The sequence below is a fragment of the Sitophilus oryzae genome, unplaced genomic scaffold (genome assembly GCF_002938485.1).
Source record: "Sitophilus oryzae breed Bouriz unplaced genomic scaffold, Soryzae_2.0 scaffold_1576_pilon_pilon, whole genome shotgun sequence".
Taxonomy (NCBI): domain Eukaryota; kingdom Metazoa; phylum Arthropoda; class Insecta; order Coleoptera; family Curculionidae; genus Sitophilus; species Sitophilus oryzae.
Genome location: NW_022146254.1, coordinates 3,152,528 through 3,176,838, shown reverse-complemented (window position 1 = coordinate 3,176,838; position 24,311 = coordinate 3,152,528). Strand labels below are relative to the sequence as shown.

Below are 24,311 nucleotides of genomic sequence, written 5' to 3'. Positions count from 1 at the left end.
AAAATTCGTTTTTAAAAATTATATCTTTTAGATGTCATGCGTTAACATCATTATAACATTTCATAAATGGAGTATGTATTATTTTTTTGCCAAAGAAAGTAAATATATTGTATTCGATTTCATACATCAATATCTTCCCTTGGTTGCCTTTGATTTTTTTAATTTAGATTTTCTCAAGACCCTTAAATTTGTTTTTATAAGGAGCTTCGTTATTTCAATATGCAATGTACAAGGAAAACTTATTTCACTCAGTGTATTTCATACACTGACTGTACATACATAGCTTTCATTTTGGAAAAATAATATAAGTTCCAAACAACTTTTCCCTTTGGCATTTTTCGATCTTTTGTCTCATCTAACCCCACTAATTGCATTTGCATAGAATATTTTGTAACTTTCCGCCATGAGAGGTGTGACATTATACCCATCTGGTCATCGAAACTGCGTGGTTTGGTAAAATCCAAACCACGTGTAAGACAGTGATGTAAACAGCTTAATGTAAAATCCAATGCATTAAAAAGACACAAAAGTTGGGTTGATACATTTATTCTATGCGGTATTGCCAGATTTTGCATCAAAATTTCTAACCGCACAAGTAGGCGTTTACGCAAATGTTGCATCTAGGGTTGGAACTTTATTTTCCACAATTAGTAATACATTTTACTACAGCTGTAATATATTACATTTAGCTTAGATCTTCATTTCAGTAGAATGCATGAAAGTTTTTAAAATAGTTTGTTTTCTACACGGATTTTCCTACACACGTAAAAACCGGCAACACTTTATGCCGCAATTTATTTTGTCCCTGTCTGTCAACTGGTCATTAATCGGTCAACTCTGTCGCATGCATTAAAATTCAGACCACACACATGAAGTATCCTGGATGGTATATGCTAAAATATTCCGTATAAACTTTTTACAATTCCTTTTGTTCCAAACTTTTTCGCACACCTTGTATTGATTAAAATACAAAATCGACTGTCTCAAGTTTTTTATTACATAAACATACTATACAATAAAAATGCGTTATCAGTTCCAAAAAATCAATAAATACAGTGACATTATCATACAAAATATATAACGTACACACAAATTAAAGCTTCCTCTTAAAAAGAAAATAAAATAAACCAAAAAGAAACTAAAAACACAACTAATTTATAAACTATACAATGCCTACCTGAAAACATCGACGCCTTAAAATTTAAAGAACATTCAAAACGCTATAAAGTAATTCATGAGTGGAAAGATACATTTACTATTAGTTAATTTAATATTATACATCACGCACTCAAACAGTGCCTCTCCAGTTTGACAAATCTTACATTAAATGGTTGTACAGGGGACCGTTTAAAAATTGAATAAGAGAAATTCTATATTTTTGGTTGGTAACTTAACACTTCTTTTTGTTCACCCTGTAGAACAACTTCTAATACAAACACCCATACAAAACTTTCAGCGTCAAGCATCAAACCATAGTCTTTGGCAGTTATTCAGTATTTTTATATTTACGACAAAATATACAAAATTATTCAGGGTCAATGGAAAATGTACGCCCTGTAATTCTATAACAATATTAGTCCTATTTTAACTACCACATCTCGTTTTATGTAGCTATTACATATTTTTAACTGAGTTAACTAAAATAATTCCAGTACAAATAAAGCACAATTTGAAAATTTAAATTGAACTAGTAATTTCACATTGTATCTAATTTTAACCTAGTATTTTTACTTAGGTAATAGGAATATATCAATATATATGTAACAGCTCCATAATACAGACATACACGGTAGATTCTCTAGAAGAGAAAGTAAATGCTAGTACATTTATTTATCATGAGACCCCCGTATATACTATTTTTTTCTAAAAATTAAAAATGCATTTACAAGCAATATATTGTGGACTTAAATTACTTTTTGATAATTTTAAATTGCTAGTTATGTTATTTTTATAGAATAAAAATATTCTAGCTAACATTGTAAAGCAAAAAATACATTTTATTAATCAATTATCCATCTACACCATTAAAATTTATAAAAAAAAATAAATACAATGCTTCTTTGAGCATAACGGCCGTCCCATTCACTACCCTATGTAAAAAATGAGCATCCGAGACGGTAGAGTTCCTACGTTTTTTATTTTTTATACAGCAAAAAAAATCTGGTTTTGTTCCCCATTGTATCAGATGTATGTTTACTATTTGTGCCACAACAGGTTCTTGTTTTTATTTCTACTAGAAAGCCTCTCATTTATATTTTGGCACATTATGTTTGAATGACCATGAACTTAAAACAATCTCAGACTAGAAGTGTCTAAAAGTGACATGTAGAAGAAATAATGTACTTTAGAGAGAATTATATAAAATTGTACTAGTTCCCCTAGAAAATTCGTTTTGTATCGCTCGTAATAACTAGCCTGAGTTTTTACAGTAATGATTCTAGAATGAAAATGTCCATTTATTATAACATTTATAGAAGTAAATTGTGCTAGAGCCTTTGAATGTCGATTCCTTTTAATGTGAAATCGTAAAAAATGCCACGTATATTTTATGGCACTAAAACGTACATACCTATACAAAAAATTGAATGAACTAATATACCTAATATTCAATATTTTTTTCCCAACATATATTTTATTCAAAATGTATTAACTACCTTAAATTAAACATCCTTACTATATACATCTTTGCAATTTTTATCGACAAATTATAAGGTATTAGGTTGGGGTAATAACCTAACAGTATATTAGTCCATTATGGTACAACATATATCATTTTTATTAGAATAATTACATATATAAATTCCATAGGCTACCTTACTACCTATAGTAGACAGGATGAAGGAATGCAACTAAGATCACTAATAATATATGTTGTACTACTATATGCTTTAAAATTTATAAAAAAATATCTACATACACGTAGTAATAATATAAAATAAAAAAGAAATATCCTTTACTATTAACCACATGCCTGCATTTCCCAAAATGAAACAAAAAAAAACATACACAAATGTAAAATATCTATTAGAGCCAATATTTATAAAAAAGGTTATAATAGATATTGGTACATTTTATAAACCAATTTCTAAAAACCGATCGTCATTAGACCTAAATCAAAAAAAGTTCAGTCTCAAGTTTGTTGCGATTGTGAATTTATATTATATTAAATCTCAATTTTAAAATATCTACTTAGTATCAAGTTTAGTGTAAAGTTTGTCAGTCATTTATCTAAAAATATAAAACTGTGCATTTATGAATATTTCATTACCAGATAATCATAACCACAAAAAAATGTTCAATTATAATACGCCATTAAAAGTCATTGTGGTCGTCAGGAGATCTAATTTTCGAAGAACTCCTGTTTTACTTCATTTTACTTTGTTTATTTCGAAAACTCCATAATTACCTTCAACATCAAAATTCAGACCACTAAAAACATTTTTAGTTGTCTTATAATTTTAGACAACTCCCTGACATTTAAAAAACTTTCCATAGAAAAAGAATAAGGAATGTGCTGGTGACTTAGAAAACGATTTTCGGAATGTAAATCAGTCTCTTTATGGTCAAAACGATCGATTTTTATATTCGGTCTTATACAAAAAACAAAACTAATTGACCAATTCACAGTTCGGTAACAGCATACAACTGCCTCTCGTTTTCGCTGTTAGCGTACATAGCCTCGCTCTGCTGGTTCTGATCCTGAATCTTGACGGATCTGAATTGCGCGTGCGCACCTGGCGGTCCTAGGTTGCCGCGCTGCAGCGACCTGAATTGCAGGTTAGGTTGGAAGGTACTCACCGACTCTTGCCAAGCTCCACGTTGAAGAGACCTAGAGCAAATAGCTAATAATATTAAGAACATCCTACGACGATTAATAACAAGAATGGGATCAAAAAATAGAACAACTTAGAAATAAACAATAAAAAACACCATCTGATAATTATTTTATTGGGTATAGAACGGGCATTACCTGAAATTATTAGGGTTAATTGGGGTCTCTGGAATGGTTCCAGAAATGGTAACAGGAACCTTCGGTACAGGTGGCTTGTTTCTAGCCTTCTCATCGGGCGTTTGCGGTAAGGGACGACGTCCCAAAGATGAGTACTTTCCAAGGGTGGCGGTGCGTTGCGTTTCGTGAGGCTGTTGTTCTGTGCTGTGCTGTTGGACGTTGCTACTTTGCTGCTGTCCTTGGTCGAACTTAAAACCTTTAAAGTTTGGGAACTCCTTGCAGGCATGCCTGTTTCAAGAACATTACAGGGTATTAACTAGCTTAAAACTGGTATGATGAACAATAAGTACAGTATATTTTGTCGCCTATCTTACGAAAAGGTCTAACAAGCCTAACTTAGCGATATCGTGAACGTCAAGGTTTTGTATGACTTTTGTTAACGTTCTGTGATTTTTTGATATCAGTGATTAAATCAGAGTTTTTTATCGTGATATGTCGCTCATTACTAATACACATATACCGGGTGCGTCTCAAAAGTGGCTCACCCCTATAACTTCTTAAGTTTAGTATATTATAGTATATGTGACATAAACTGACTGATTGACGTATTCAATTGTTTTTGGTCACTTCCTGTTTCACCGTAAATGACAACATCTTTTGATTTTTAAATGGCACCCTCGGTATATTTTTACATTATCTGATAGAAAATGACACTCTGAGGGTACATCCACATTATCCTAGAAAAAGCGGATCGGCGTATCGGCGTAACGACCTTGAAACGATTTCCAGTAATTCTATTGGCTGAAATTTTTGACAGATGAATTTGACAGATGAAATTTTTGACAGATGATTTTTTCAGCCAATAGAATTACTGAAAATCGTTTCAAGGTCGTTACGCCGATACGCCGCGCGCCTATCCGCTTTTTCTATGATAATGTGGATGCACCCTGAATAGAATGACATACACTTTGGACATTTTCCCTTACAAAAAAATTGTATTTTAAATTTCAATCTAGAGTACTGGGTGTGTTAAAAACACTAAATTTTAATCAAGAAACCTTGGAAAAATAGATTTGATCATCTAATGTTTTTCGTGTCGTGTCCTGGCCGGTTAAAAGATACACAAATCGTCTTTTTAATCATATCTCAATTTTTTCAAATGGAACAAGGCATTCAATGGACTATTAGCATGCAAATGGACTATTAGCATATTTGGAAAAAGCATTTTTACGAATTTGGTACAACACACTTGGTATTTCGAGTCAAATTGTCGTTATGAACCGCATGTTACAATTTCAAGTAAACCATATGCAAAAATGCCAAAGTTGACACATGATATGTCATTCTACTCAGAGAGTCATTTTCTATCGAATAAAGCAAAAATATACAGAGGATGCTATTTAAAAATAAAAAGGTGTAGTTATTTCCGGCAAAACAAGAAGTGAACAAAAACAATTGAATACGACAATCAATCCTAATTTATGTCATATACTAACATAGTAAATCTCGTTTTTTTTATCTGAAAAAATAAAAATGCTATAGGGGTGAGCCACTTTTGAGACGCACCCGGTATACTTTCACTTATAAATAATTTTGCATATTATATTGTTGCATATTATATCCGACTATATAAAAATAAACTATTCATTCTGTCTAACAATTATTAAACTATTAATTTTATATAAGATGAGACAGAGTAAAAATATTAGTAAATAAATTTTATAGAAATAGAATTTCATAATATACGCAAATATGATACACATTTTTTTATTAACAATATCTAAATATTCATATAAATTTTGTATTAATTCAATCTCTAGTTTGAAAAATATTTACTACAATAATGGCATACCTGTCTCAGTAGAAATCCGAGCTTTCTAACGTCTTGCACTGTTTGCTCAAAGTAGCGTATTTGCCATTGTTTGGTCCTGAAATCGACTCGTGATGATGATGAGACGGTAAACGTCCCAAAGTGTGACCTCTCAGATGGGATAAATGTGCACCGCGGTGATGCTCCTGAGCCCTTGTATCACAGCCATCCCTATAGCATAATTTGAATTAAAAAGGAGTACCAAAAAATACAAGAATATATAAAATCGTGAATGTCCTATGCAGAGAAGATTTTTAAATATTCACATCTAAAAAATATGTATGAGAAGTAGTAGAAGTATATGTATAGTTTCTTCAAAGTTTGAATATATTATGAGATTGTTAGCGGTACGCCAATGAATAACGTTATATTTCTAAAATATGTTATATGTATAGATAAATCCAAGTGGGATATCACAACGTTCCTTATCACTTTTAACATAACTGACATATTATTAATGTTATAATCTAATATCTAACATCAGAAGTGGGATTAATATGTACATTATTGTTAATTTGCGATTTGTTATGTTTTGTGATACATTCAATTTTATGGCAGAAAAAATATTAACAATATTATTTAACAATAGTTTCTGAACGAATTTGTCAATTGCAATTTATCAATTGCCGAATCTGTCAGTTTTTATATGTCGCTTGTCGAAATTATAGATTCCCCGCATGTCAAAGGACAGTCAAGGACGCATGTCAAGGACATTTTAAATAATTTTTTTAAGAAGGGCTGAAAATACATATTTTTTATTTATTTTTTAATATCTCTGAAACTATCGAAATATATTTATTCATATCTTAGGGTTATGTAAAGTGCTCTGAAAGGAAGCCAAAAATGCAATTATATACAGGGTGTTCCATTTAAAAAAAATCATCCAGGTCCACTCACACTTTTTTGAGCCACCCTATAGAAGTTAAAATATTTTCCTGAAATACATCCTGGTACATACTTTAGGTTTGCACTTAAACAAAATTCTCAAGTTTTTTATTATATGAGCTACAGATGCCTGACGCACTATTGCCGGACCCTGTATATTACGTTTTACCTGTTCAATCAAAACGTACCACGACCATACAGATCTATTGTTTCCTCCTTGAGTTATAATTCATTATACAGTCTCAGGACTTTGACAAAAGCCAGTATCTGAGACTGTTTTACAGAGGTTAGTTATTCATCTCCGATATCAGTCGTACCAAAGTTTATGACACGAGAGTTTGTCGTCTCGGCGCACTCACTTATGAGGTGTTCTGATATTTTCCCATTTTCCCCACAGAATCTACATTCGTCGTTGATTCTTAGCTTCAATCTTCTGAGGTGTTCTGCCTGATATAGTAAATTGAGAGCATATAGTAAATTGAGAGTAAATGTCCTTGACATGCGTCCTCTAGTTAAGACACCCACAATTTTAATAAATTCTTGTATATATTTGGAGGTTTGTTTAAAAATTTCTATTCATATTTCAGTTGAACAAACATAACTGGATTTATTTTATTATATTCATTATAAGATCAAATATAAATGTGTTCCACAAGTGTGATTGTTTTCTAATATTGAATTTCTAAACATCAATCATGCTTTTTCAATTTGATTATCTCATTTAGAAGCAGTATTTCAGTATTTAGATATTTTTTTTTATAAAAATAGCTAAATATTAAAATAGTAATCAAAATAATTAACTATCCAGTGTATATAAGCTCTTCGAACTACTACTTTTCTACGTTATGTGAAGTTTGCTGTAAGCTTTTTGGCGTACATATAATAAAGATAAATTAAAAAGTATTAATACAAAATGACGAATTTAAATCAAATAACTTCATCTAAACATTAAACTTGACTAATGGTGGGTTCAAACGAGGAAAAAATAAAATAAGAACATATAAGAAATAGATTTTAATTATTGTTTATAGTAATTATACTGTCACAACGGCCCTGTTTGGTTCAAACACCAGTTCCCGATATATCACCAAGTTAGGCGACGTTGGACGATGCGAATGAATGGACGGGTGACCCTTTGGAAACGCTGTCATGTCGTGCTCTTGTTTCATGGGAAGAGTGTAAAATCTATTGACACGCACTACCCATTCACGCCGGTTCGAGGCCGGATAAGATCGAATATCTCGAGAGTAAGAGTCGATTACGACACTTGTCAAGTCGGTAGGCCATTGACCATGTGACGGTAGGCCGAGGACCGCGGTTCGGATTCCGCACAAACAAAGTAGGTTCTGCCCAGAGACCAATTTTAATTTGAATTCTTATTTTATTATATATTAACTTTTTTATGTTATTTTAGTTTTATTTTATTTCGTTGTTTGAACCCACAATATTACTAAAAAATTGAGACATGTAATAATCAGAAACGAATTAAAAATCGGTCGTGATATAAAAAATAATCAAAACATTTACTAAAAATAACTTCTTGTCAATAAATATACTTTGATGTTTCTAAACTGAATAAAGATACTGCTCTCTATAATCTTCTTTTCAACAGATTTTGCCGTTTTTCTGTTAAGAGCATAATAACTCTTTGTATCAGGTTGACAAGGATCTAATAGTGGGAGCCACCCCACTGGTTGTGAATGATATAAACTGATACTTTGAATGAGATATTTCAAATTAGCCAAATTTAACATGTCTATTCCTTACACCACGACCGTTTAATAACGAATTAAAGACTTTAAACGCCAAGACGAAAGTAAAAACAGAAAAATAAACCAAAGTGTGTACAGCAAAAGATCGGCTTCATGCACCGGAGCCGAGGCGACATGCGAGGGGGGCGGTCTAAGGAGGGCGGCGTGCGCATAGCTAGGCGGAGGAGTGTCGGGGGGTCCGGGGAACTGCCCTTGGCTGCGCTGCAGGGTGCGGGCGGCGATCGCTTGGCTCGCGGCCGGCGGCGGCAGGTACGGGTCCGTCTCGTTCACCTGTTGATAGTCTTTCCTGAAACAAACACAAAAAATTGTATTCCGTGCTGGCAACTGTTACTTTTGGGTCGGTATTTACATGTGTGGAAGTAAATCGCATAGGGATCTTATTAAGTCGGAGTGAGAGAAATGCGACGGTATGCTGTTACGGCGTTGCCGGTACGTCTTTCCCTTTAAGTAAAGTAAAATCAGGATCGCAAACCGCTTATTTTTCAACGACTTTTTTTAAAAAAATAACTAGATAAAATCATTAGATATGTTTCAGAGCATCTGAAATGGAATTATAAGGATATCGTGATTGTATCCATTCTATTATAACGATAAAACGTCAGCAATTGCGATAATTTAAAAACTCGACTTTTTAACAAATATAACACGCTATAACTTAAAAACCACTTTAGACATTGAAACTTTTTTTATTTTGAAGATATTTTACAATATGTTTAAATAAGAAAAATTCGATAAGGTTGTTTTTTTTTTCATTCAAAAATTTTAAACAACCCATCCATTTACTTTTAGTGCATAGCAATTTTCAGCAATCGTGTAACTTTTTTATTTAAAAAGATTACCACATACTGTCTGCGAAGAAAATATAGCAGAAATGTTAAGAAAAGTTTTTGAAAAAACTCCAATCAATTATTTTTAATAGATTTCGAGATATCGATTTTTGACTTCAGAATTCTAATAGCGCGACCACTGTCGAACAACAACTCAATTCCACTTATTTTTACCAAAAATGCAAGTGTTTCTAACTTGTGCTTAAAATTTTTCAAGCTATAGGGAAAATTACGAGGACTCGTTAATAAATAAACAAAAAAAATATCGCGAGACGTAATTAAATCGTGAAGCTAAACGCATGATGTACACCTTTCCCTAGAACTTTAAGTACTGATTGGGTAGACCGGTCGACTGCGACAAAATCTGCTATATCTCCTCCCACGTCTCTTAGCAATGTGCACAGTTTCTCGGTTTATTTCATACGTTTGGCAACGTGTTTACTGTCATCTCTTTGTTCAGTACATCATAAACGCATTGTACTCTTCTTACATACGGAAATCTCGACACAAGACTAACTTTTGCCAGCCCTTAGTATTATACTAGGATATAATAAATAGTAATATACCTAATACCGTATGATCGAATAAAAACGGCGTCAGCGATGGCTATGAAATGGAGATCGCTGTCATTTTATACGTAAATTTATATGGGAAATGTCATAGATCGTTATTTCCCAGCCAACTGGACGCCGTTTTTTCTCGATCATACGGTATTTGGTGATACATTGTTAGTGGATTAATGATTTACACCAATGCGACTTGATTGAACATTTTTAGGAAATTATGTCTATTCACTGATCTCAAATTTTTGGCTTGTCTATTAATCCTTGTAAGAAGAATTAAAATTTTGACATTGTTATTTGGTAAAATCGGCATATTTTTCAATGTAAAAAATTACCTACAATTTTTCAATAAAACTATAGAAAAATAAAACACTAATTCACTACAATACACCAAAACACTTTACTTTTAACACTGAACGCGCGAAAGAAAGTGGTAAAGAATATAAGTTTACTTCTGTATATTCCATTTATGTGGATGACAGCAACTTGTTTTTATATTAAATTTGAGCTAAAGTACTTACTTTTTTCTAATGTATATCCATGTATGAGAATCGACCCAAACAAGCACTGTTAGTAGAACACCAGCCAGTACTGCCGAGGCTAACATCAGTGTAAGCCCAAGCAGTCCCACATTACAAAGTGCTCTGGCTCCTAATAAGTAATGGGTGTACAATGCTCTACAATCCACAAGCGCTGTTAACTGGGTACCAATGGTATCGGCGGCATTGATTTCGTTTTTGAGTGAGTTGAATTTCTGTTCCAAACCTAAAAAGAATATTGGACTATTATAGCAACAATAAAATTATAATTAAAATTTAAAGATGCCTTATAGAAAATCTAAAAAAGTCTAATAGCGAAAAATATAATTTCTGTTTTAATTGGCGCAGTCGGCTGGATTATCAATAAATCTTACCTTTTTTCGGAAATAACTGAAATGCCAGTGGTTTGAGTAAGCTAAGCTCAATTCTCATATTTTCCAAGGTAGTTTTTGCTTCCCTTAATCGTTGAGTAAAAGGATTTGCCCTTGCCCTTTCGCAATTTAAATAATGCCTTAAAATGTCCTTCGACAGCTCGGAACTGGCCCGACTTTCTATAAACTTTTCCGGTCCCATACAGAAGTCTCCCAGTGCCACAGTTGAAGCTGAAATATTTAGAAATATACAATAATTTTAAAGTCGGATTATTATTAACAATTATTCTGAACTTACCCAAATAAACGCTGGCCATTATGAAAGAAGCGATAACAGCGAGAAGCCCACACACTGAAAATGCAATAAGGGCGCATCTATTATGTCTAGCCACGCCCACCAATAAAATGACGCAAAGTATGAGAAGAACGCTCAAAACCGTCATGGTAAAAGGCCATCGAACTGTTTCAAACTTTTCTCCGACTTCGATAGTCGGAATGAGATTCAGTGCTATAAGCGGATTCCTGAAAATGTAATAAATATATCTGAATAAAAATAGAAAAAGGAATTATAGTGAATTTGAAATGAAATTAATAAAATAGATCATATTTACATTATCAAAAAACTTGAAACTGGCGTCAAAGTGGCTCTTACACCTAATTTTCGATTTGATTTTAGATTGCATATGGATATTTATATGGATGACGGATAAGCTTGAAGAAAAGATAAGTGAAAAGAAGCTGAATTGTAATAACTGGTTAGGAAATCCAACAGATGAAAATTGGCTGGCATATAAGAAGTTACAAAAGGAAGTTCGACAACAAGTAACTGAGGAAAAGAATAGTATGTGGGAAAGAAAATGCAACGATATTGAAACTTACATTGGGGGATCACGAACTACGGAAGCATGGAGAACTCTGAAGGGGATGAAAACAAATACGCGTGAACGATGGACGGGAACTATATATTTAAGTGATTGGAGGAAACATTATGAAAACCTATTAATAGAACAACGTTTTTTTCCACAGTTTTTGCAAAAAAATGAAGCCGTCACTATTACAGAACCTAGAACAAACATATCGATTGAGGAAGTTAAACAAGCCTTGGTGTCTATGAAAAATGGTAGAGCTGGACCGGGTGGTATTATGGCTGAAATGCTAAAATATGGCGGAGAATGTCTTATAACAGAAATAACAAACTTAATGCAGATGTGTGTAGATCGGAATAAAATACCTAATGAATGGAAGTTAGCCTATATCACTTCTATATATAAAAAAGGGAACAGAAAAGACCCGAATAACTACAGAGGTCTTAGTGTGAATTGCACCTTCAGCAGACTTTTTACAAAAATTATTAGGAATAAGTTAGAAATATCTACTTACAACAAAATCAGGGAAGAGCAGAGTGGCTTTACTGCAGGGCGTTCATGTATAGATAATCTATTTACTATCCAACAACTGATAGAAAAACGGAATTCACGTAAAGAAGATACACATCTAGCTTTTGTAGACCTTCAAAAAGCTTACGACTCCATCCCCAGAGTTAAACTATGGTACATACTGGAACAATTTGATGTGGATGAATGTCTCATAAATTTAATTAAGGTGCTGTACAACAACACAGCTCGTGTTAAGAGCGGTAACAAACTGTCTGAGGTAATTTTTACAACTAAAGGCCTTCGACAGGGATGTCCTCTGTCGCCTCTTTTATTTAATCTGTATTTGGAAGTGGTTCTTAGGGAATGGAAGAAGAGGTGTGGGGGAATGGGCGTCCCTGTAGGAGATGACTGTTTGGTTACATTGAATTTTGCCGATGATCAGGTGGTCATAGCTCAAGATGCTTACGACCTTGAATTCATGATGAGCAGGTTGAATTCGGCATACACGGAATGGGGCCTTACTGTGAACATTGATAAAACGGAATACCTAGTGACCAATTCAGATGATAAATTTGACATTTTTATTACTGACAATGCAAAGCTCAGACAGGTTGAATGGTTTAAATATTTGGGGGCACGTATAACCAGAAAGGGACTGGACAAAACAGAAGTATCTGCTAGAATAGAACAAGAGCGGAAGATTATAGGAGCACTGAATGGCATCTGGTGGGACAAAAACATAAGACCAAACACAAAAGTACATATTGGAAGAGCCCTAGTGGAGTCCGTAGTAACTTATGGGTGTGAAGTTTGGACCTTAAAAGCTGAACAAAAGCGAGCTTTGAATGCACTCAAAATGGACTATTTGAGACGCAGTGCGAGAGTATCTAAACTGGACAGAGTTAGGAACGTGAAAATCAGAGCCAAAATGGATGCCACACAGACAATAGTGGATAGAGTCGAACAGAGGGGCCTTAAGTGGTTTGGACACTTGCTACGCATGGAACACCAAAGATGGCCCTACCGTATCTACAGCTGGTCACCTCTTGGAAAAAGGAAAAGAGGACGGCCTAGAAGATCCTGGAATGAGGCCATCAGAAGGGCAATGGAGGACCGTAACTTGGAAGAGGAAGATGTTCTTGATCGTAACAGGTGGCGGTTAGGCGTGGGGATGCGACATTAGTTGCGACAACCGTAAGGTATATATATATATATATATATATATATATATATATATATATATATATATATATATATATATATATATATATATATATATATTTATTAAATCGACGGAGTCAGACCCGGTACGTTTAAGATAGGTAGATTTATATAGATTTAAGTCAGACCCGGGGTATATCGGACGAAAAATGTTCAAGCGATGCCTTCAGGCCCTGATGCTGGACCGTTTAATTTGTCCCATTTATATAAAAAATAGAGGTTTATTCGTTTTCGCCAGACCCACGACGTTGCCGCCTTTTAATTCTCAAATATTTATATTAGAATTAGACGAACGGACCTTTTGACGCGGTAATGGATCACAGTGCAGAAGTAAAAACGGTGCATTTCTGCTATAGTGAATATTATTGTACTTATTGTTAGTATTAGATATATTCTGTCTTATAAATGCATCTGTACGAAAGCGTTTTTATCTGAAATTTCTTTAAAAATTAAATTTCTTTGTAATAAGCATAATCAAGTTACAATGTATTATCACTTTCGTTTAGTAGATTTTGTAAGTGTTTACTAAGTGATGATGGAGAACCCCGTTTATTATCTTTATACTTTAAAAGAAAAAAAGTTTAGCTACTTCTACAAGGAAATCATAGCATCGAAATAAATTTTTAGATACTCGTACAATTTTTTGACACGACGATCGATTCCGACAAAAAAAAATTAGTTACTTCTAGAACGATATTGTAGCATCGATATAAATATTTAGGTACTCGTACAATTTTTTGACACGACGATCGATTCCGACGACTGTCATTTCTAAGGTAATTTGACGCCGTGTTTTGGAATCATAGAGTATGTGTGTATTTTGTACCTTTTTGTTTAAACTTTTTCCTGTGGGGAGAAATATCATACAAAACGGCCTTATCGTACAGTCACTATCATATATACGATGATCGTAATTACTTTGATGTAATTACTTCGACAATGAAATCATACCACCGAAATAAATCTTTAGGTACTCGTACAATTCTTTGAAATCATAGCACGAAATAAATTTTTAGGTACTCGTACAATTTTTTGACACGGTGATCAATTTAGATGAAAAAACTTTACATACTCGTACAATTTTTTGACACGACGATCGATTCTGACGATTGTCATTTCAAAAGTAATTTGACGCCGTTTTTTGGAATCATATATATGCCATGTGTATACTTATCTAATAAGTAAAGTGTATTCATTTAGAATATTAAGAGATTCAAACGAAAAAAATCAAAATAGGTAGTAAGTATTTTTTAAGATTGTTTCTACAAGTTTTATTTAAAAATTGTAACAGAGAACTATTATTATTATAGGGCTCCTCTCGGACCGCTTGGACGAGTCCATTATAAAAAAGAGCGAGGGACAGTAGGTAGAAAAAACATATGATTTGATTTGTCACGGAAACGTGAAGTTTATTAATAAAAGTGTTTTGTTGAAATTCTTCGAGTTTTATCATAAAGTTTATGGTTCGACACCTAACAAAATAATTATAACGAATCCCCGTCACAAAATATAAATAATTGAAAGTCTAATCTGGCGAGTTGAATTTGGATGAAACTGTAAACAAAATGTTTAAAAGTGTAATGTAATCATTTAAATTTGAATAAAATTCGTATAGCAGTAAAGTAGTAAAAAAGTGTAGGTTTAAAAGCATGAACTTCTGGGAATTCCCTATTTGTATAGTCTGAGAACCACCTACTTTTCTGGGAAACACATACTTTCAAGTTCAATTTATTAGAATTGTGATTAAAAGAAAGCACTATTCTCATTCATATTGCGATTAATGAATATTAATATTATACTACCATATATTACTCAAATTAAGTTTTCGAATACATAGTAAGTAAACATAGAAAGATAGAACATATTATAGCGATGCAACCTGTAACCATAGAACGTGTTTGTCATATTTATATGGTGTTGGTAGATAGCATCCAACCGTAAACTGATTATACAACGTATTACCGTGGTATTACTGCAGCAATCAACATTTTTGTTACACTAAAATTACTATTTTAGATCTTAGTGAACGTAGTAATGTAATAAAATTAATTATTGTACTGATTAACTACCATATAATCGAAAAAAAAACGGCGTCAGCGGTGGCATGAAATGAAGATTGCTGTCATTTTATACCGGGTGCGTCTCAAAAGTGGCTCACCGCTGTAACTTTTATTTTTTTTTAGATAAAAAAGTGAGATTTGGTATGTAAGTATATGACGTAAATTAGTAATATGACGTAAATTAGGAATGATTGACGTATTCAATTGTTTTTGGTCACTTCCTGTTTCACCAGAAATGACTACAACTTTTGATTTTTAAATGACACCCCCGGTATATTTTTACATTATTTGATAGAAAATGACACTCTGAATCGAATGGCATATCATATGTCAACTTTTGACATTCTCGCTTTAAAAAAATTGTATTTTAAATTTCAATCTAGAGTGCCATGGCTGTGTTAAAAATACTAATTTTTAATCAAGGAGCCTTGGAAAAATAGATTTGATAATCTAATGATTTTCGTGTCTTGTCCGGGCCCGTTCTTATAAGATGCCCAAATCGTATTTTTAATCATATCTCAGTTTTTCCAAACGAACAAGGGAGGCTGGTTAGCATATTTGGAAAAAGCATTTTTACGAATAATTTGGTACCACACACATGGTATTTCGAGTCAAATTGTCATTATGAACCGCATGTTACAATTTCAAATAAACCATATGCGAAAATGTAAAAAAATTGACATATTATGATATGTCATTCTATTGAGGGTGCATCCACACTATCCTAAAAACGGCGTATCGGCGTAACGGCGTAACGACCTTGAATAGATTTCCAGTAATTCTATTGGCGGATGCGTCTCAAAAGTGGTCCACCGCTATATCTTAAAAAAACGAGATTTGGTATGTTAGTATATGACATAAATTGTTTTGGTCACTTCCAGTTTCACCGGAAATGACTACACCTTTTGATTATTAAATGACACCCCCGGTATGTTTTTACATTATTCGATAGAACATGACACTCTGAATAGAATAACATATCATATGTCAACTATTGACATTTTCGCTTAAAAAAATAGTATTTTAAATTTCTATTACAGAGTGCCATGGATGTGTTAAAAACACTAATTTTTTAATCAAGGAGCCTTGGAAAAATAGATTTGATAGTCTAATGATTTTCGTGTCTTGTCCGGGCCCGTTATAAGATATCAAAATCGAATTTTCAATCATATCTCAATTTTTTCAAACGGAACAAAGGTGGCTCGTTAGCATATTTGGAAAAAGCATTTTTCTACGAATAATTTAGTACCACAATTTGGTACTCGAGTCAAATTGTCATTATGAACCGCATGTTACAAATAAATCATATGTGAAAATGTCAACAATTGACATATTTATGATATGCCGTTCTATTCAGTGTGATTTTCTATCGAATAATGTAAAAATATACCGCGGGTGCCATTTAAAAATCAAAAGTTGTAATCATTTCCGGTGAAACAGGAAGTGACCAAAAACAATTGAATACGTCCAATTAATCCTAATTTATGTTATATACTAACATACCAAAACTCGTTTTTTTATCTGACAAAATAAAAAAAGTTGTAGGGGTGAGCCTTTGAGACGCACCCGGTATACGACGATCGATTTAAATGAAAATAGTTTTTAAATACTTCTACACCGAAGTCATAGTATCGAAATAAATTTCTAGGTACTCGTACAATTTTTTGACACGACGATCGTTTTAGACGAAAAAATTTTAGGTACCTACTTCTACAGCGAAATCACAGCATCGAAATAAATTTGTAGTTACTCCTACAATTCTTTGACACGACGCGACGATCGCTGATCGATTTAGATGAAAAAAAAATTAGGTACTTCTACAACGAAATCATAGCATCGAAATAAATTTTTAGGTACTCGTACAATTTTTGACTAGCCGAACGAAATAATTTTGTTTCTAATATTTATTAGCCGAACGACCGGTTTCGACAATAAAAGTTTAGTTACTTCTACAAATCCGGTGATGACAGCAATTCAAAAAAAAGATTAGACCGTAAATTATTGATATTTTTAAATGAAACTTGGTGGAATAATTTTAAAAGAATACTTATTTTCATTTTTTTCGTCTGAATTTCTTAATATTCTAATTAGAGTATGAGCATTTTGTTTTCTACCAAATATAACACGGCTATATCTTCGTTTCCCTTTAATAGTTTGCTTTACCGTGTTGCCGGCTCTTGGGTCTGAATACATCGATTCAACGTAAATCGGCTTATACACTTATACTAATGTCGAAGGTGGCGCCGCCCGTGACAATACCGGTGTACCCCCAATCGTATATAAAAAACGTAAAAAAACCATTTTTTCAGGCCCAGCTGAAATTTGGTCAGGGGAAGTGGGGAAACCGTTCTAGACGATAACCACTGAAATCGTACTCAGACCCGACCGACCCCGGGCCTGAAATGTCGAATCGGGTCTGAGCCCAATGAAGCAACGTAGTTTTTGGGCTCGTATAAGCGGTTTAATAAATCTATATATATATATATATATATATATATATATATATATATATATATATATATATATATATATATATATATATATATATATATATATATATATATATATATATATATATATATATATATATATATATATATATATATATATATATATATATATATATATATTGAGATTGCATCTTTAGTGGATTAAATGTTATATGTATTATTTAAGTAACGTAATATATGTGTAGTAAAATGTAAAAGTATACCGATTTGGTCATCGAAACTGGGCGGTCTGAATTTTAACGTGTAAGACAGTGATGTAGACAGCTTAGTGGAAAATCAAATGTATTAAAAGAGATAAAAAATGTGGTCGATACATTTCTTCTATGCGGTATTGCCAGATTTTTTGCAATATAATTTCAAACCGCACAAGTAGGCGTTTACGAAAAATTTTGCAAGAGAGAGCATATATATATATATATATACATATATATATATATATATATATATATATATATATATATATTTGAGATTGCATCTTTTAGTGGATTAAATGTTATATGTATTATTTAAGTAACGTAATATATGTGTAGTAAAATGTAAAAGTATACCGATTTGGTCATCGAAACTGGGCGGTCTGAATTTTAACGTGTAAGACAGTGATGTAGACAGCTTAGTGGAAAATCAAATGTATTAAAAAGAGATAAAAATGTGGTCGATACATTTCTTCTATGCGGTATTGCCAGATTTTGCAATATAATTTCAAACCGCACAAGTAGGCGTTTACGAAAAATTTTGCATTTAGGGTTGGAAGTTTATTTTTCAATATTAGTTACTCATTTTACTACAGCTGTAATATATTATATTTAGTTTAGATATATTATCATCATTTCAGTAGTATACATTTTTTTTTAAAACAGCTTATATTTTTCTACACATTTTCTTACAAACGTAAAAAATCGGCAACACTGTATGCCGCTTTTGATTTTGTCTCTCTGTCTGTCAACCGGTCATTTATATTATTCTCTGTCACACTCATTAAAATCCAGACCACATAAATTGCATGACCAGCAGGGTATATATCTTGCGAAGCTGAGTATGATAGAAAAGATTATTATAAAGTATAGGACTTGAATGCCTGTGCTTTAATATAGTGTTATCTACATTAAAATATTTTGAGTCTCCAATATAGCTGTACAAAGAATATTAGGAATGTAAGTAAGGTGAAATAGCAAAATTCCATTTAATGAAATTTTACGTTGGAATTTACATAATAATATAGCATTCATTTTTAACACTAATGAATAGACATACATCAAAAGTGTGGTTTTTAAATGCATATCCTAGATAATAATTGATAATATTGTTTTCCCTAATTTAACTAAGAACACTCTTCGGATTGTCATGGGGATTTTAACAGGACAATGTCTCCTCAATGAGCACCTCAGTAGATTTAAGCTAAGAAATAACGGCGAATGCAGATTCTGTTGGAAACACCAGTACACCACATTACTGTGTACGCCGACAACCATTCGTGCCATAAACTGTAGTACGACTAATATCAGAAATGGAGGATTACCCTCTCAAAACCTCTGCAAAACAGTGTGAGATACTTTTCTTGAGTTATAACTCAAGAAAAGGGAACACGATAGATCTATAAGATCAGGGTGATCAACTTACCCCCTCCCATAAAATCTACAATCTAACATAGCAGATGATCTGATCGAGCTAGTAATCACGGATGGACTGCCTTTGATAGAAAGATATATCTATAATAGAAGTAAAGGATGGGCATGCAACGCAATGGTTTAAAAATCAGAAAAGCCCCTGGCCCTGGTAATATCCCAGCAGAATTAATAAAATTTGAAACACACAAATTATACGTACACCTAGCAGAACCATTCCAAACTTGTATCAATACCGGAAAGATACCAGAAGAATGGAAAGAATCGTATCTTACCCCAATACATAAAAAAGGCAGTAAAGAAGAGTGGAAGCGGAAACTACAGGGGAATTACAGTTGCAGGCTATATGGAAAGATATTTAAGGCCAGAATAGAACCCTAATTCGCTGACTACGAAGCTGAAGAACAAGCTGGAATTCGGGCAGGAAGACCAACTGTCGACCACCTCTTTTGTGTCACACAAGTCCTGGAAAAAATGTCAGCTGTTAATAAGGAAGAAGTCCATCTATTATTCGTTGACCTAAAAAAAGCGTACGATAGTGTTCCGCTTATTAAACTGTGGGAGGTACTGGAGACAACAAACATCAATGCTACAATAATTAAAGCCGTTAAAAAAACTCCCATATAAAAATTAAAATTCCAGTGGGTTTATGCCAAATAAAAGATTGAAACATGGTTGCTGTCTATCACCAACACTCTTCAAAATATTTTTAGAAAAGACGCTGCTACAGTGGAAATGAAAATGTAGCCATATGGGTATCCCGCTAAACGGCAGCGCCATCTATACATTAAGTTATGCAGACTACCAAGTAGTACTGGCGCAAGACTCAGCCGATCTCGAATATATGACCAGAAAGCTAATCGAAGAATACAGCAAATGGGGATTGGAAGTGAATTTAGATAAGACTGAATATATGTGCATTGGCGGACTCCAAGAAAATCTCCCACTTGAAAACATTCAAAATATTAACTGCTGCAAACATTATAAATACTTGGGAGTCAAAATACCAAGGGATGACACTCTGGACAGGAACGCTCAGGGAAGAAAGGCAATCTCTATGTTAAATGGCGTCTTGTGGGATAGTAACATCTCTAAATCCAACAAACGTCAAATATTTGTATTGTAACGACAATGGTTAAAAGCATTCTTTGCTGTGACAGCTAAAAGATACTGCCGTGTGCACCCTGGAAGCGGCAGAAATGGATTTCTAGAGACGAGCCACAGGTATATCCAGAAGAGAAAGATGTACGGAACAACAAAATTCGAGAAATTATAGGAGTAAATCTAACAATAGCTGATGACATAAGAACGAAACAATTAATATGATATGGCCACGTACAAAGAATGTCAGAGGAGGTTCCAAAACTAATCCTCAAGCGAGACGACGAAAAAGAGGTAGACTACGCAAGAGCTGCAGAGAAGGAATAGACAATGAGCTAAAAGAACGAGAGCTCGAAGACGACCTCTGGCTAGATAGGGAGCAATGGCGACTGGGCATCGGAAGACGTCGAAGAACGTTTTAAAACCGATATAAAACATATTTTTAAAAACAATACGTGTACCTTACTTTCACATATTTTCAAACAAAGTAACCCCCGGGTAAAACGGATTCCCTATTAGTGTTTTTAAAAGATATTTTGTATCAAATCCACAATAACCTACAAGTAAATTGTACTCTGTGTTTGTTCGAAACTAATCAAACAAACGTTTTCAACATTTCTTATATTCCATCATTCTTGTAAAAACTGATATCTACCTGATTTCAGCTGCAGCATTTGCTGCCAGAGTATTATTGGCGACGAGCTTCTTCAAATGCAGTTCCGCAGCTTTAAAAACAGTCATATTACTGACAATGGAGTCATCAAAAATGGATCTGATCGCGGTGAAATCAGCTGCGGCCTGGATACGCAGCTGTCGTTCAATTGCTTCGGTGTGGTTGCGAATTTTAGCAACGAGACCGTCGATCGTGCGAGCCTGGTTCAAGGTCTGGATCACTCCGTTGTGCAGATCGTCGTTACCGTATAGACCCAAACCAACCTGAAAAAAGTTAAATCAAAATAAATATAATATACATGGTGTTACAAATTCGAGGTACGAGTATTGGTATCTCGGGATACGAAGACGGTTAAATTGGGACAAAGATGCCTCCTTGTGATGTTCACCAAGATACCATCAAAAAAGTTTTAAAAATTTCAAGGATTGCTGTTTCTTGAAAAAAAAAACAGATTTTTTTGAAAATCAATTTTATTTTTTCCCGTTGTTACTTTTTAGAAAATCAAAAAACTAATAATTGCACATTCTCATAGCCACTTTATTAGGGTTATCTGATAGTATTTTTAGATTTTCAAATTAGCTGATAATTTGTGAGATACAGAGGCCGCCTTAACTTTTTAATATACGGACCTGCAATTTTATTTCAGGTTTTGAAAGAACTCGGTCTCCTGAGTACAATGATATGCCACACTTGATACTTTTTTTTGTTTTGGGTACCTTAACAATAACAAAACTATTTAATTATTATTTAAAATAATTTCAAGTCTGACTCTGGTTTTATAATTTATTTCATATCATTATATTCATCGCAACTATATTGATCAACGTTAATTAATAAGGATCAAAGCTAATTGAAAGATTCAAATAAATAATATCCAGGTCAGCAATTTAAAGATATTATTTTTAACATTATTTATTGTGAATTTGAAATCTCTCTCAGTGTACGATCTAATAATATGCATAATATTAATCGTAGTTATTATAAATAAATCAACTTCTACAAACTAGGTTCTAATGCTCTACATGTTCGAAAGGGTTACCACCCTCCATAATGCACAAATTTATTTTTCGTTCAATCTTATAGCTCTTTGAACAGATCTTCTTATACTTCCGAATGCATTTTGTAGTTTTTACTGTAAATATTGAAATGTATACGTACTTTAAATGACGTCAAGTAATGCTTGGCGACAGATCCAGGAACCTCGCTTTACCATTATACCGCTCTACCATTTCCAATCCGTCTTCCGGGGAAATGATTTGATTGTTTATATTATATTATATTAACATTATTTTTTATTATCTTATTGCATTTGATTTTCCGCATTCATTGTTTTACCCCACGTCATTGTTAAGTTTGAAAGCTTATCAATATTGTAACGATGAATAGATTAAATATTATGAATAGATTATAATATTTAAAACAAACAGAGCCGGGCAGAGCCTGCATTTAAAATGAAGGCCGTATTTAACAAAATTAAATTGGTCTCTGTATCTCACAAATTATCAGCTAATTTGAAAATCAAAAAATACCATCAGATAGCCTTAATAAAGTGGCTATGAGAATGTGCCGTTAATTTTTTGATTCTCTAAAAAGCAACGACAGGAAAAAATAAAATTGATTTTCAATAAAATCCGTTTTTCCAAAGAACTAGCAATCCTTGAAACTTTTAAAACTTTTTTGATTGCAACTTGGTGAACATCCTAAAGCGCAATTTTGCCCCAATTTAACCATGTTCTTATCTGTTACAGTTACTGAGATACCAATGCTCATACCTCGAATTTGTAGCACCCTGTATAATTAAAATAAAGGAAAAGTCCAAGTGCTCGGAAATCGCCGACTGTCGATGTGCCGTAAGCATAAGGAGATGAGTATACATTTTTGACACTTTTACCATTGTTCATCAATAGCGAAGAAAACCAAAAAAAAATCTTTGATTTATAGACCGATATACAGGAAAGGAATTTATTTAACTTATCTACTTATAAGACACTCTAATTTATTCTATGTTAGTTTATATCTCTTCTTGTGGATATACTTACGGCCGCGCAGCACAGCACCGACGTAATCGCCAGCGTGACCTTAAGGGCCGAAATTGATTTGGCGTGTCTCGGTTTCCGGTCGCAGCATCTCGTCAGCAGATAAAGCAGCAAGATAAACAGGGTGAAGATAAGCCATGCGCCCGGTATCGAGGCTAAAATCCCCAAACTCTGAAAACAAAAAGAAGAGGAAAACGTTTAGACCCCACCAAAGTGATAAAACGGGTCGTCGTTCGCGGTTCATGCTCTTGACGGGGTCGTATCCGCAGAAAATAAAGCGTATAAAATTAATTAGAAGCCCTTTTGACTTGGCCAACTGTCGCGATAAGATAAAAAAACGTGCAGAACGGAAACATGTACCGTCGAAAATATTAAAATACCTTTAAAAATGAAATAAATCTTACAATTAGTGGAATGATAATGCCTGTTAAAGTTTGTTAACTTTTATATCATTCGTCATTGTCAAACACAACTAAAGTAATATCGGTAAAATAAAACACTAATTCACCACAATACACCAATACACTTAAATTTTAACACTGGACGCGTGTTTATGACATGATAGAGAAGATAAATTTTCTGTTGTTCGACATATTTTTTTTATAAATATCATTGTACTAGCGGGTACCAGCGACTTCGTTCGCGTCGAATTAATCATTTGTAATGGTGATGATAAAGCAAAGCAAGAATTTCCATTAACATACAAACTGGATAAAATTTTCTCACATTTATGTCAGCATCAGAAAAAATAATATGGCGATATTATTATATAACTTGGTAATATTTGAGGGGTAGTTTCATCTCGTTGGAATTTGACTTTCAAAAAATCCGTTTGCCACAAATAAGCTTTATACGTTAAGCAGTTTAAGCAGAATCGTGGTTAAGAAATTACACAACTTTTTGGAACACCCTGTATGATTTTTTAAAAAATTTCAA

General features: G+C 33.3%; 1 protein-coding gene across 2 annotated transcripts in view; it reads right to left on the bottom strand.

Moving 5' to 3' along the window:
• Positions 1-974: 974 nt before the first annotated feature.
• LOC115879411 (protein tweety) overlaps positions 975-24,311 on the bottom strand; it is a 79,659-nt gene continuing 56,322 nt past the window's right edge. For both annotated transcript variants that reach the window (XM_030896234.1, XM_030896235.1), the window contains 9 exons: positions 23,379-23,546; positions 21,322-21,602; positions 11,075-11,298; positions 10,780-11,007; positions 10,388-10,631; positions 8,553-8,762; positions 5,802-5,990; positions 3,971-4,237; positions 975-3,829 (listed from right to left, as the gene is read on the bottom strand). In XM_030896234.1, coding sequence (XP_030752094.1) covers positions 5,807-5,990; positions 8,553-8,762; positions 10,388-10,631; positions 10,780-11,007; positions 11,075-11,298; positions 21,322-21,602; positions 23,379-23,546 — 1,539 coding nt within the window. In that variant the 3' untranslated portion in view covers positions 975-3,829; positions 3,971-4,237; positions 5,802-5,806. The remainder of the gene's footprint in view (positions 3,830-3,970; positions 4,238-5,801; positions 5,991-8,552; positions 8,763-10,387; positions 10,632-10,779; positions 11,008-11,074; positions 11,299-21,321; positions 21,603-23,378; positions 23,547-24,311) is intronic.